Source organism: Pteronotus mesoamericanus, unplaced genomic scaffold (assembly GCF_021234165.1).
Source record: "Pteronotus mesoamericanus isolate MK-2021 breed Mesoamerican mustached bat unplaced genomic scaffold, CSHL_Meso_final contig_56, whole genome shotgun sequence".
NCBI classification, from domain to species: domain Eukaryota; kingdom Metazoa; phylum Chordata; class Mammalia; order Chiroptera; family Mormoopidae; genus Pteronotus; species Pteronotus mesoamericanus.
The window spans coordinates 8,225,205-8,239,282 of NW_026555201.1; the positions used below are offsets into that span (position 1 = coordinate 8,225,205).

Consider the following 14,078-nt stretch of genomic DNA (forward strand, 5'->3'; position numbering starts at 1 on the left):
CCCTGTGCTGTGCCCCATCTTTCAAAATGGGTAGAGCTCCAAAATCTCAGCATCTGAATACTTGTTGATCACATAACTTTACTAGCCACCTCTTGCAGTCTCTGTGATCTAATTTTCTACTCTTCATAACTTCCAGCCCTGTTTCCTCTCACCTGTCTCCAAGTATAGCGGTTTTCAAACAATAATTTTAGCAACAGCTTTTCCCCCTTTAAATGAAAGCATAGAAGGTATGCCTTTATATTTCAGATAAAAACAGAGCTAGTGCAGTTGTAGGAATGAGACCCCCAGGCCTACTCCTCCCTCATGGGAGAATCTGGTGAAGGCAGTTTGAAGGCCATTGTCCTTATCCATTGCCTCTTATGAGCATCATTTCCCTCCACACTCCAGCTGAACTCCTAGTGACCACTTCAGTGATGCATCTGCTAGTATCAGAGACTCTGAAACCTCATGCGATTTTTCTATTCTCTGTACCTTTTGGTAATGCCCAGTTAACTCCACTGCTGCTACTAAGTTGCTTAGGGGTAGTAGAGAAAGTCATGACAAATTCTCATTACTCTGTGGGTCCCGGGGGTCTTTTGCTTTGTAATATTTTGGCACCTTATTAGATTCCTTACAGGATGTCTCAAACATTTTTACCCTTACCAGGGTCAAACTTGACTCTATTTCCTACAAGACTAAAAAGATATAACCGTTTGACAAGACTTCCTTAAACAACATTGTTTCCACCTTGATTTCTCTGTATCAGAAATTTTCACCCTTTTTCATTTCATGCCACACATAAAATAATCATTAAAGTTCTGTGGCACATCAAAAAGTATATTATTATTATTATTATTTTTGCCAATCTGACAAATATAGGTATAACTTTAATTCATTCACACCAGATGGCTAGTGTTGTGCTGGTTGTTGTTATTTTTTTATTTGACCATCTAAGGGAAAAGAGGTCAGTGTCCCTGACTTAGTCAGGTACTGCATGTTTTAAACATTCTTGCGGGACACCAGTGTGCCACCGGCGTGCTGATGAAAAACGCTGCTCTGTACCATCATCTGTCCTTTCTCTTTACTTCCCTGCTTTAGGAGGCTGCATCATTCTTTCCATTTCCAGGCTCACTCTTAAGTATTTCTGATACTATTCCTTTCTACTCCTGTGATTTTGTGCCATAAAATCTTTCTTCCCACTTTTTCTAACTTTCCTACTCACTACCCTCGCTTTCTGACCTCTCTCTATGATTCGTACTGATTCTAAATGGCTTAAAGTTTGGCTTCTCCCCTCACCCTTTCCTGAAACTATTCTCACAGATGACTTCCTGATTGTTAAAATGAATGGCCTCATCTCCTCTAACCACTTTGCAGCAACTGGCTTTGGGAACCATCATTTTCTTTCTAAAATTGCCCTCTTGGTTTTGAGGAAGATTGGATCTTCGTTTCTTACTTTTAATTTTTTTTGAATTTTATTTAGTTAAGATTATTTATTTTTATTAAATGATTTTTTATTGTTATTCTATCAGTTTTCCCAGTTTCCTCCTCTTTGCCCTCCTCTGCCCATCCTACTCCCCCAACCAGTTCTGCTTTCTCTGCACTCTGGACACAGCATTGTATGCAGTTCTGTCCTAAGCCTTCTTTTTACTCTCATTCTTTTCCTCATTCACTTCCAATAAAATAAGACCTCTGCATGTATCTTCTCAAATCTACTTCTCCTCTGATGAATTTCCTGACTTGATGGATGCCAACCACAATGATGTCTCGTTGATTCCTCAAACTCAACATTTTCAGTATAGAGTTAATCACCTTCTCTTTTTCATTGCCACTACTACATTTATAGTCCTTCAGGCCTGAAATCTGAGTAGGCTTTGACCCACAACTCCCCGTTGTTTCAAACTCAATCAATTTTGTTTAAATCTCGTTTTCCATTCTTACCGCCAATGCCTTAATCCAGGCTTTCATCACTTTTTACTTCAATTACTCTAATATACATGTTTCTGGGTTCTCTCATGCCCATGCTTTCTACATATTATCGCCAGATTGCCCTTCTCTTCATAACAAGACCCCAGCTCATCTACTCCTCTGTAGGAGTGCCTCATCATTGCCAGTTGAGATGACTAGGTTTTCAACAAATGCCCCTGCTTCTCGGCTTATGCCAGCAGCCAACAAATGGTGCCAGAGTGGCTTTTCTATAAATGTCACCCCCCAGTTTAGAATCTTTCAATGTTTTCCTTTTTCTATAAGACAACATATTCAAATTATAGCAGAGCACACAGGTCGCTTCATGAGTTCGTTTTCTCCTGCCCATCTAGCCTCATAGTCTCCTATGCTCCCTTCATGTGCCATTTGTCTTCAGCCCCGTGTTCATACCTCTGTGTCATCACATACACTGTGCCCTCTGCCCCTGGCGCCTGTACCCGGCATTTTCAATGTCCCTTTCCCTGCCTTACCCAGACAGAATTAGGTATTTACTTTTCTACATTTCCAGATTCTAATACATGATCCTGTTTTAGCATTTATCAGGGTTATATTTGCCTGCCTGTCTCTCCACTTGACCCTCAAGTTCTTTAAAGACTGGGCCAGATCTTTTCATCTCTAAAATCCAATGACTCTAACATTCAGTGAATGCTAAACAAACAAACAAACAAATGAGGAATGAACACATTTTGTGATATCTGCATTTTCCATTTTGGAACCAACATTTCATGTAGATTCTGCTTAGAAACTATAAGACATTCTTTGGGACCCAAACTTGTCTATGATTTGGATCATTCCAGCACCACAGCTGACGTGGCAGAGGACAGTGAGGTGGCTCATTTGTCTAGAAGGAGTAAGGAAAACTTGTATTTCTTCTAAAGAAGCACCATCGTTGTTCTGTCTCAGCAGGATTGACGTCGATGAGATTAATGCAGCCTGCAGTGGGGGGTGAAGGTAGCCTCCAACCCTAAGCTTTTTACAGGTGGCAGCCTACAATTCCAAAGTCTGGCACATGGACTATCACATATTTTAATTGAATTTATTGGGGTGACATTAGTTAATAGTATTATATAGAGTTCAGCCCTGGCTGATGTGGCTCAGGGGATTGAGTACCAGACTGCAAACCAAAGGGTCACCAGTTCGATTCCCAGTCAGGCACATGCCTGGGTTGCAGGCCAGGTCCCCAGTGGGGGGCGCGTGAGAGGCAACCACACATTGATGTTTCTCTCCCTCTCTTTCTTTCTCCCTTCCTCTCTGTCTAAAAATAAAATAAATACAATCTTTTAAAAATTATATAGGGTTCAGGGGTACAATTCTAGGCTACATCATCTGTATATTGTATTGTTTGTTCACCACCCCAAGTAAAGTCTCCTTCCAGTCATTTTTTGTCTCCCTTTAACCTTCTTCTACCTTCCCCTACCCTCCCTTTCTCTCTGGTAATCACCATACTGTTGTCTGTATTTATGAGGGGTTTTTTTTCCTGCTTAATCCCTTCCCTTTTTTCATCCAGCCACCCAGCCCCTCTCCCCTCTGACAGCTGTCAGTCTCTTCTCTCTATCTATGAGACTGTTTCTATTTTGTTTCTCAGCTTATTCTATTCATTAGACTATCACATTGTCTAGGGTGCCTTTGTTGATGTCAACTGTACTTTAATTTCCCTCCAGATCATTTGTTGTTCTTTTTTTCTTTAATGGTGACACAAAATCAATAGAAGGTACCCTTTCCTGTCAGTAAACATCTGGAAAGCTGCATTTCTTTCCAGTTAGTACTCAGAGGAAGCAGGAGTATAATATTAGAACATCACCTATCTGGCAGATAACTTCCACATCTAGGTGAAGTGTTTTTGTTTTTGTTTTTTTTTGGACTTCATCAAAGATACTTTCTGTGAATCTTTGTATAGGTTCACAATAATGTTTGTTTCCGTTTAAGATCTCAATTCAGTATAGATTTTTAGACTACTTAATTGAAGTTAAAAGCGATTTTTGAACTTTTAATTCAGCTGATTACCATCTCCACTAAGAAAGAACAAAAAAATGGTCAGTTTAATAATAATAGGGGACATTAGATTAGAAGTAGTGAATACCTTTTCAAAGGAGAGATTTGCTATATTTTTGGAACAGTTAGAGAATATAAAAAAGTTCATTCTGTAGAAGATTTGAATACAGAAATAAGTACTAATTCACCATGGGTATCATTACATTTATAAGCACTATCTAGAGGCAAGTTGTGGTGACAGAAATCATTAGGAACTTTAATTTCAAATTAAAAATGTATTAAACATTGGTTTTATAATTATATGAAGTTATAATTTATCTAATAAATATAGGATTATATTAAATCTGGGATTTTACAATTAACTCTGAAAGCCCTCCGATGCATTGGAATCCATTCTTTGAAACAGTAAAATTTCATTTGAAATTGTATGTATTGATTACTCACAGGCATTAAAGTCTTGAAAATTATTACCAGATATGAAAAAGATAGATTGTAGACTTAAAGATGATGAGCCAGAGGGAAAAACAACCAATATTACTTGGAAGAGAAAAAGATGAGTTTGATTATCCTGCTTCATTAATGTGGTCAACCAACAGAAGAAAATAAAGATGACCTATGAATTATTATCCTATAGTTAAAAAATGTGTATAATGAATTCTCTCTCCAGTAGCAAATGCTCCTGCAAGGCGCCAGCTCTGGCCTGAGACGTGCCCATTTCTGCTTGCAGGTGAAGTGGAAATCACTGCACTGCTTGACACGCTGTGTGCCGGTACCACTAAGGGGAGTGTGCCGAGGCTGTGGCCCGAGTCACATCTGCTCTGTCCTCCCCCTGTCACTTTCGGAGAGTTCTGTCACAACCCTTCAGGGTTGCGGGGAATGACTCTGTGTTTTGGTCAATTCTTGTCTTTCCTGGCGTAAGGAAGGGAAGGGAATCAAAGACAGCTTTTTAACTCCTTAAGTTTAAAAATTAGCCAAATGTGCCTTTAATTTAGAAGGCTGTGAGGTTCACTGTCAGATATAAAAACCATTTTAAAAGTAGAGACAGCAAAGGACCTCAAAGATTTATAAATAACTCAGTGTTTGCCATTATTTGACCCTGTAATTTAGATGGCTCACCTAGGTGTTCCACACTAAGGGTCGACCTGCTGTGGACACAATACACTGTGGATCCGTGATCCAGTTCAGGGGCAGCGTGGGGGTGGCCAGCAGCTCCCTCCCTGACATGGGGGCTGGTGGGGAGCGGGTCTTAGGCCATCAACTACTGGCCTCTCTGCACAGTCACTTATAAAACCTTACCATTAGCTGCCTTTGTCTTCCGTTCTTTTTTCAGGGGTCGGTGGAAGGGATAAAAGTTGTTAGGTTTTTTCATTCTCTTCCTTTCAGCTCTTTGCAGTGTTGCCTCCCTAGTAGCAAGTGACGATGACAAAAGAGGCAAAGACCATTCTGGGAGCGTGTTCTAACTTGAACGTTGCCACAACCGTGGCTGATTAGGAACAGGCAGGGTCTCTACATCGGCTCCGTGTAAAGGAGTGGGAGGCAGAAAGCCAGGGAGCCAGCCAGGCCCACCTCTCCCTCATGCCACCATCACAGGGCAGGGTGGGGCTTCTGGAAGGGGCCTTGGCCTTTGCAGTAGAAAAAGGGGCAGCTCAGGTTGTCAGGGAAAGGTCAGCACCATTCCGGCAGAGGTGAGGAGCGGGCACCCTCTGTGACACGGCTCTGCAACCCTACCAGGCTCTGTGACACCCTTGAAGCCTGGAGCTGGGCTGACTCATTGCTGTCCCTGTGAAACGAACACCGGACCTTCCTGTTTTAATCCCTGTAACGTGTCCTCACAGATTTCATGGATTTCCTCCTCTGGTCAACGGTACAGAAGGTTTTAATATATATGTGAGAAGATTTTATAATTTTCTGGCCACGTCCTTCCTTTGTACCAGAAACATATGTGACGATTCTTTTTGTTTTCCATGTTCTGGCCCTGAGTTATCACCAGTAGAGCAAAGAGACTTTTTATCCTTTTTGTGACTTTGCCACGATTCACCCTCCATACAAATGGCCTGGCTGCTATAGAAACATGAGAATGAGAAAGTGGGCAGTACATGGTGGCACAGAATAAAGGCTTAAATAAAGCAGTGGAAAAAACAACAGTATGGTGACAGTGGCAATAAACCTTTTATTATCAGTTCTTTGGAAAAACCCTCATATCTAATGTGACCATTCCTAGACTAAGGAAAAAAAAAAAGAATAGAACCTAATCCTCCTTTTTGTGTGTGTGATTTTGGAATACTATCTCCTTTTTTTTAAAGGTGTTTTTGAAATTGGAATAAAAGTTCCTAGCTTTTGCACCTTATTGTTTGATTAAAATATAAAATATATGCTCATCTGAGACACATCTATAAACATCCTGGTAGGTACAATATGTGGGGCTGTAGTGGCTAATGTCTACAGCAAACACAGATAGCTAGAAATTTCTTCAACAAGGCTTGTGTTTACATTTCTACTATGTTGGAGAGTAATATGCAGATTCAAGAAAGAATTTAGGAGCTGGCCGTGGACGTCAGTGACAGTGTGGCCTCCGCTCTGTTTTCTACTACAATATTCAAGATGTGTAAACATCAACCTGAGAGAGCCAAACATACTATCATTCATTTGGAGTCTCTAAAGTCCTTAGTCAACACAGTACATCTTACCTAACACAAATGTTTAGCCATTGAAGCAGAAGTACAGTCATTAATGAATGTTTTAATTGTTCTTCCCTGCTGAGGGCTGTTCGCCTGTTTCTATCAGCGAGGAGTTCTGTATGTGAAGCTACTGTATGGAAAAATATTCATATACAAATATCCACCACAAACCCTGAAGGTATTGTATGGCAGATTCAAGAACTGTGTATTATGCCACGTAACCACTGAAAAATGCATAATGTTGAGAGGAATGTCTGGAGAGTTTCACACATGACAATTCAGATTCAGGCAGAGTAATAGCTAACACTTACACCATTCAAAATAGCTAACAATTAAATAGTGCTTACCAACTACCAGGTGTTGTTCTAGCATATATATAATTATAATACTGATTTCATAGTCTAGACTCTAGAGTATATTTCTTGCCTTTTTGGTGGCGGAGAATATATATACTCACAGAATCTTCATAATTACCCAAAGAAATAACTACTATAATCATCCCCATTTGTAACTAAGAAAAATAAATCATAGAAAGCTTAAGAAACTTGCTCAGGGTCCTATAGCTAGAAACTAATAATTCTGGGATGGAAACACAGGCAGCCTGGTTCCAAGGTCTATGCTTGCATCCAGTTCACTGTACTGCTTCCAACTAGTTTCTTCTAAGAGTAAATATTTCACTCGAGTGTCAGGTAAGAAACATATGAGATAATATAAGCCTTCTTCTGATTTTGACTAAATTCAATCTTCCTTCTGTTTTTCCTGATTTCCAATTTCCTGTCATGTACATATATTAAAAGTGACAAATCTCACGTGTGAGAGGATATGCAAGTCAAATCATGAGTGCACCACAGCGGTGGCCCTATCTTTTGCAATGGTTTCCTTCGCATGTCTCCTGCAACATGAAGAGATGGTTTCCTGGCGTGGTTGGTGGTTAGTCTCCTGCGCTGATGGCGGCTCTAGTGGAACCAGCAGCAGATCCGCCTGCACAGATGAACCTCTGGCAGATATGCTGAAGAGCCAACAGGTTCAACCACTCCGTCTCACAAGAATGCTCTCTCTTCACTATCAGCTTCAAAGGATTTAGGTTTGGCTTCGACGTACATGGGAAGTATAAGGGTGTTCCTTATTTTACTCTCATGGTGAGTGCAGGAAGAGAACCCATCTTCTTTGAGCCCCTTTATGGGAATCACAATCATGGCCACAAGACAGGAAATAAGAGGATAAAAAACACATTCTAGACTATGACTGGATCTGGTTGGAAAGATAGGTGTTCTCTTCCTCTAAAACTTAATGTGATGATGATGGGAGATTATGATCTTCCTTCACAACAACAAAAATTAGGAGTGACTTATATTTCTTCCCTGTTAACATTCATTTACCCCTTTTCTCTTGTACAACCAGTTATCCAAAAGCAAGTAGCCAGCCACATCTTCCTAGTTAGTCTTGCTTAGTCTATACTATGCTGGCCTATCCCAGAGGATCATATTTCCAAGAATCATATTTGAAATCCCTAGACTTTAAGATGCTCATTGTGAAGATGAGCATTCTTCTAATCTTCTTTAGGCTGTAGTGGACAACAGAAATAAGCATATGAGTTAGAGAAATGATTCTCAGTGGGGTAGTTTGAAAAGGCAACTTATTCCTTTTTGGAGGGGCTTCAAATATATCATGAAATATAATTTATATGAAACTTATAATGACATTAAACAAAAACCTGAGATTAGTATATTTACCAAAAAGTGGACATAGTTTTCAAAAAATTACTTTAGAGTGAATAAGAAACTATGAACAAAGGTCATAGCCAAAGCTACTCAGAACATAAGGAAGGAGTTTTAAAGGAAAAATCACATCTTTGGTTATTTCACTAGATTGAAGGAGCAAGAAAAAGTTTCAAACAAAAAGTTGAAGGCAAAGGTGGTGTGAACTAACTAATTCAGTCTGAAATTGTATTCCCTGTAATCATTATCATAGGGGTAACATGTACCATTTTAATGGTCTTTGGCACAGAGCTGAGGCTCCTTGGCATCTATTTACCTGATGGGTAAGCTCTCTAAACTCTTCCCATAGACTACTGTGCAGCGAAGACTCAAACCTGCCCACATGTTTTCTCCAGTCCAGATGACACTGGCTACCCTTCCACTTACGTGAGCTTTTGAAGTCTTTCTTTTTCAGTCTCCTTCTCATCATGGTTCCACGTGGACTGGTGGAGTAGAGGCTGCGAGGTAAAGTCCCCATGTTCAGGGAGCTCAGGCTGTATGCACTCATGGAGGTAGGAGAGAAGGATGAAGACACCAAAGCTGCTGTAAGAGAGCGAAGACTTGGCACACAGCATTCTCGCGGGTTGGGGAGTGAGCCTACCACACTTGCCAACTACTAAGTAACAATCCAGAAACACACACATGATGCACAGTCATAGCTAGCAAGTACCCGGGCCAGACAGAGACCAGGCGCCAGGAGCCAAGGTGGTAGTGCTTTTAGAAGCCGAGTTACCAGAGCCCATAGACACCCGAGGAGCAGCGCCACCCTCGTGAGCACAGCGGAGCACAGAGAAGTTCTGAGTTTTACTTTAGACACACGCACAGAACCCCCAACACTGAGACACGCACACAAAACACCAAACATTAAAACAAGTTTCTACACAAACACCACAATACATCAGATACATTATCTCATTTTCATAGCTACTTTCTGACATGAATTTCGCAAGGGTTCCACATATACAAAGGAGATCTGCAAACATCGTGCGCTGTACCATATTCTGAATTGTTATCTCCTGACCACAGATAAAGCATTCTGAACATTTTCATCTTTTCCTAATGACAGATGCTTTCTGGTGGAAAAGAAAAAGACTCAGGAGATGTCAGAAATGATAAGTTGCTATTACAAAAAGAGGGAAAAAAAGCATACGACACCCATGAAGCCAAATACAATATGAATCAGATGAGCAAGGAGGGAGAAGGATACTTGTATAATTGAAATAAAAGAGCAGGAGGAGAAAGCCTGGAACATTACGAGGGCTGTTGGGAGGAGGCGCTTTCGGGAATGTCAGGGCAGGCACTCGGCAATGGTCAGGGCGGAGCGTGTTATAGTGACGGTGGGTGTGCAGGCTGCAGTGGCTGCTGGCCCAGGAATCCCAGGTAGGTTGCCTGTCGCTCCTCTGAATTTTCACTGCCCACATGAAGTGATGATGGGAAATAAGAAAAACAAACAAAGAACCAAAAAAGAGGAAAAGTAACTGAATTGCACAAATAAAAAGTATAACAAAAATGAAAGCCTCTTCCTAAAATAAAAAAAAAAAAAATAGAAAAGAAAAGGGTATCTACTGTCCACTGGCTTTTGCCCTTTTCTTCGTGGTCAGCAAAACAGATGATTAACATCAGGATGGAAACTTTCGTCTTCCCAAGAATAATGCACGTCTCCCCAGCCCAGTTTTTTCCTCTTTTAAAGATGTCTCTTGAATCAATTTCTAATCTCCCCCGGTGCTTCACAGCAGAGATTAAAAACATTTTTTTAAACTTAAAAGTCAACCCCATGATGATTTATGGCACATGATTAGTAATTGAAGATATGCAAATCTTGGCTAGTTAGCAGCACTTATTTTGAGAAAGAAGAAAGAAGAAACAATAAATCAAATGGATTCATGATTCAAGTGGTTTACTGGTCACACATCACAATCTATTGCTCTGACATTTTAATTACACTATGATCCATCACTTAGACTTAATTTTTCTAAACAATAAACCACTTTAATCATCTATCAATAACAGAATCATATCTATATCCTATAAGAAGATAAAAGTCTTAACATATTAAATTTTTTTTATTTTTGAAAGAAGATGATTACACTTGAAAGCAACAGTAATTCTTAAAATATTTCACATGTTCTTATGTTTTCTGAAGATGCTATAAAATTTTGATAAAGTTTATTTTTAAATTTTGGCATCCTCTTTATTTAAAAAAAATGTATATTGTATTTCCATTCTAATTTCAGTATTGCTTAAATTTGATTTCCTACACATTGTTCTAAAGTATGACCAATATTGTTTGTTACTATGTTTCATATGAAATTTTTCATTTAACAATCTTAAAGAATTAAAAATAACATATGAATTTATATCTCTCTACTGTCATGATTTTAATGTTAGATGCTGTACATGTGAGTAATTTAACAGCATGTAATCATGCCAGAAGGTCAAATACTCTAAGTATTTAAAGGAGGGTCATTCGGACAGGAGCTTGTCTTCCACCTGTGATACCAGCCTCCCTGTCCACTCTGGAGGCTTTGTGGAATGAGGGAGTACGCAGAACGAAAGCCCTACAGCACGGGTGGACCACCATGGGCTGAGGCCAGCTGGGTTCCACTCTGGTTCCAGCCCTTCCTTTCACATAATCTTGGCCAGTGAGTCAGCCCCTCTAAGCCTCAGTTTCCTCATATGTCAAATGGATTTCCTGAAAGCATCTACCCCACAGGACAACTGTGAGAATTATGTATACAGGTGCTTAGCATGGTGCTGGTACACACAATAAAAACAATTGAGCTCTGAGTAATAATATTGATTCTGCCTGCGTTCTATTGACTTGCCATAAAATGAAGTATCCTTTAAAGGAAACAGATGTGTCTCTCACTCAACACATTTCACACATTGAACACTTAAGTTTAGAGAATATCTCAGAAATCTGCAGCCACCATAATTTTGCAGCCCTAACCTTTTGACTCTTACCTTCTACTCCACTGCTCTTTCTAGTTTGGGGTCCAGGTTCCTCACCACGATTCTAGTTTCAAGCAACATCTGCCTCACCTAGACCGCTGCCCCACTTTCACACTTGGCTCCGTGATTCGTCTCCTGCATACCTACCTTTGGGTATCCACCACACAGGGTGATTTTTAAAATTCATAGGTTAGATTATGTCACTCCCATTTAATCTACTTCAATGGGTTACAATTACCAAGAGATTCAGATGTGACCCCTACTTATCTCTCCAGCTGCAGGCCCCATCTCTTTCCCTGTCATTGACTGTTACAGCCACACAGGTGTTATGTTTGTTTTTAACACAAGCCAGGCTCCTTGCTGCCTCAGGGCATTTGCACTTGCTATTCTGTCTGTCTCTAATATTCTTGTCCCAGTGGTTGGCATTGCTTGCTCCTTCTCATTATTCAGGTCTCAGTTCAGGGGCCATCTCCTCAGAGAAGCTGTGGCTGACCACCACGGCCAAAGTAGCTGCCCTCTCCCACGCTATTCCGTTACAGTTTTATATTCTTCATAGCACTCACTACTGTCTGAAATAGCTTCATTTGTTTAATATATTTTCAGTGTTTGCCTTTTAAACTAGAAGTCCATGAGAATAAGAATCTACTTTGCTGTCTTGCTCACTAGATGTATCATAGGAACTTTAACAGTGCCTAGTACATAATGACTGAGGAGTGAATGAATAGCAGAATGCACGCTGCATAGGAATATCAGCAAGAGTGTCCACGACTACACTACAGCAACATTTTCCTTGTGATAAAAAGTGTTGCGAGGGAAGTCCCTAAGGGATTCTCTTTCAAACCTCCTTACTCTACTTTGTGGTGTACAAAGCAATTTTTTATAACAATGCACAATCACTGCTGGGTCAGGCTAGTCTACACCCACAGCCACTCTCTTTTACTCTTTACAAAGTATTGTCTGCGTTTCAAATGAAGTACAGTGAGGGGACTTCAGAATTCTAAACTTAATTTTTAATCCAATTCTTTATAGAGTGCTTTGAAAATAACTGGGCATTTTTAGGTACGGTCAGGCCCAATTAATAAATCAATAAAGAAGGTAAGATTGACAATCTATGGTGTGCGTAACACTGTGTTAATTATTGTAGGCAGGCTAAATGTAGGCCATCATTTTTACCCTAACTTTGAAATATTATTGGGGACTAATGCTTCATGCATATGAAATAACTGAGACAAAAAGGATATAAAATAATGAATAAAATTGCCTGTCATTTGTAATGAATACAAAAAGTATTCAACAAATAATGTAGGCTGAAGATAGCCACTGTCTGTTCTGAATGTTCACCGCAAAGCTATGTTGTTTTATGGTGGTGTACCTTGTAGTCTTATATTAGGCAAGTATTTCAGGAGTTTAAAATAAAACATTATATTTTTGGCACACTATTTCATTTTGCAAAAAAACATTCTCCCAATTATTGGTCCCAATAATAACAGAAAACTTTTACTGACTACTTGCTATACGAGGCGGGGGGGTGGGACCCAAAGAAAACCCAGAATTATCTTCTGGATGGTGAGCCCCTTGTAGTACAGGCTTCCCCCACGAGGTGAGTGCTCTAGGAACCCATCTGTGTCACGCACCAGCTGGTGGTGTTGTGAGAGGCTGTGTTCAGCTTCCGCGAATTTTTTTGAAGACTCTTTCAACGCGTTTGCCCATTTCATGATGGGTGATTTACAAGTGCACCTGCCCACACTGCACTGAGTGTTCTGCAGTTTTTGATCAAAAACAGCATGACCCTTGTGAACCACCCTCCACATGCGTTGGATCTCACCTGGTGTGCCTTTTTTTTTTGTTGTTTCCCCCAGATGAAAAAAGACCTCAAAGGGAAACATTTTGCTGATATGGATGAGGTGAAACAAAAAAACAGCAGAAGCACTAAAAGGCATCAAAATTGACATGTTTGAAACTGTTTTGAGCAGTAGAAAAAAATCTCAATAAATGTATTGCATCAAATGAAGAGTAACTGAAGTTTGAGTAAAATAAGAGGAACCTTAGTTTGAAGGTGACTGAAGTTTAAACATACAAGGATACACAATTTTTTATAAATAAATTCAGGTTTTGGGGGGTTCCCCCTTGTGTACCAGATACTGGGCTAAGTGTTTTCTCATAGATTATCTCAGATAGTGTTCCCAATATAACTATGAGTAGGCATTATTATAACACCCATTTTACAAAGAAGAAAGTGAGGTATAGAAAAGCTGGATAGCTTGCTTTAGGTTCCAAATGGTAGGGTCATAGTTAAACCTCTGGAAGTCTGACTCTACAGTCCCTTCCCTCAGGCACACACTACCCTGCTCCTTCCTGTGGGTGTTCCTAAGTCCTTCGTTACAGATAAATAGTTACAGTACAATGCTTTTCTCATCATTCTATGGTGACATCATTGCTGAAGTCTTAAGAGGTATCTGGCAAGAAGTTGTTCATTTTCCTCTCTAACGGTGCCCTCTTGCCCCATTGGGACGTCTGAGGGTGCAGGCCACAGCCTCTAGTGATGGCTCCTGGAACGCCCCGATGGACACCTCTTGGTACGGAATATATCAAACGTCGTGGCTCTGCTCACATGTTCCCTCACAAAGCCTCACTTTCTTTCCATTATGATTATGTCTCCCAAAGACCCACAGTGGGAACAATGTCTAACCTCATTGAAAACTCATTGTTGTTGGCATAATTACCAGCAAAAGGCACA

At 40.2% G+C, this 14,078-nt stretch overlaps 1 protein-coding gene across 6 annotated transcripts in view; it reads right to left on the bottom strand.

The window, feature by feature from the left end:
- Positions 1-14,078, bottom strand: part of GRIP1 (glutamate receptor interacting protein 1) — a 387,281-nt gene that overhangs the window by 76,921 nt on the left and 296,282 nt on the right. For 2 of the 6 annotated variants that reach the window (XM_054580061.1, XM_054580060.1), the window contains exons 10-11: positions 9,645-9,800; positions 8,777-8,932 (exon numbers count right to left, since the gene is read on the bottom strand). In XM_054580061.1, coding sequence (XP_054436036.1) covers positions 8,777-8,932; positions 9,645-9,800 — 312 coding nt within the window. The remainder of the gene's footprint in view (positions 1-8,776; positions 8,933-9,644; positions 9,801-14,078) is intronic. The other 4 variants (XM_054580065.1, XM_054580063.1, XM_054580064.1 and 1 more) reach the window with 2 other exon arrangements.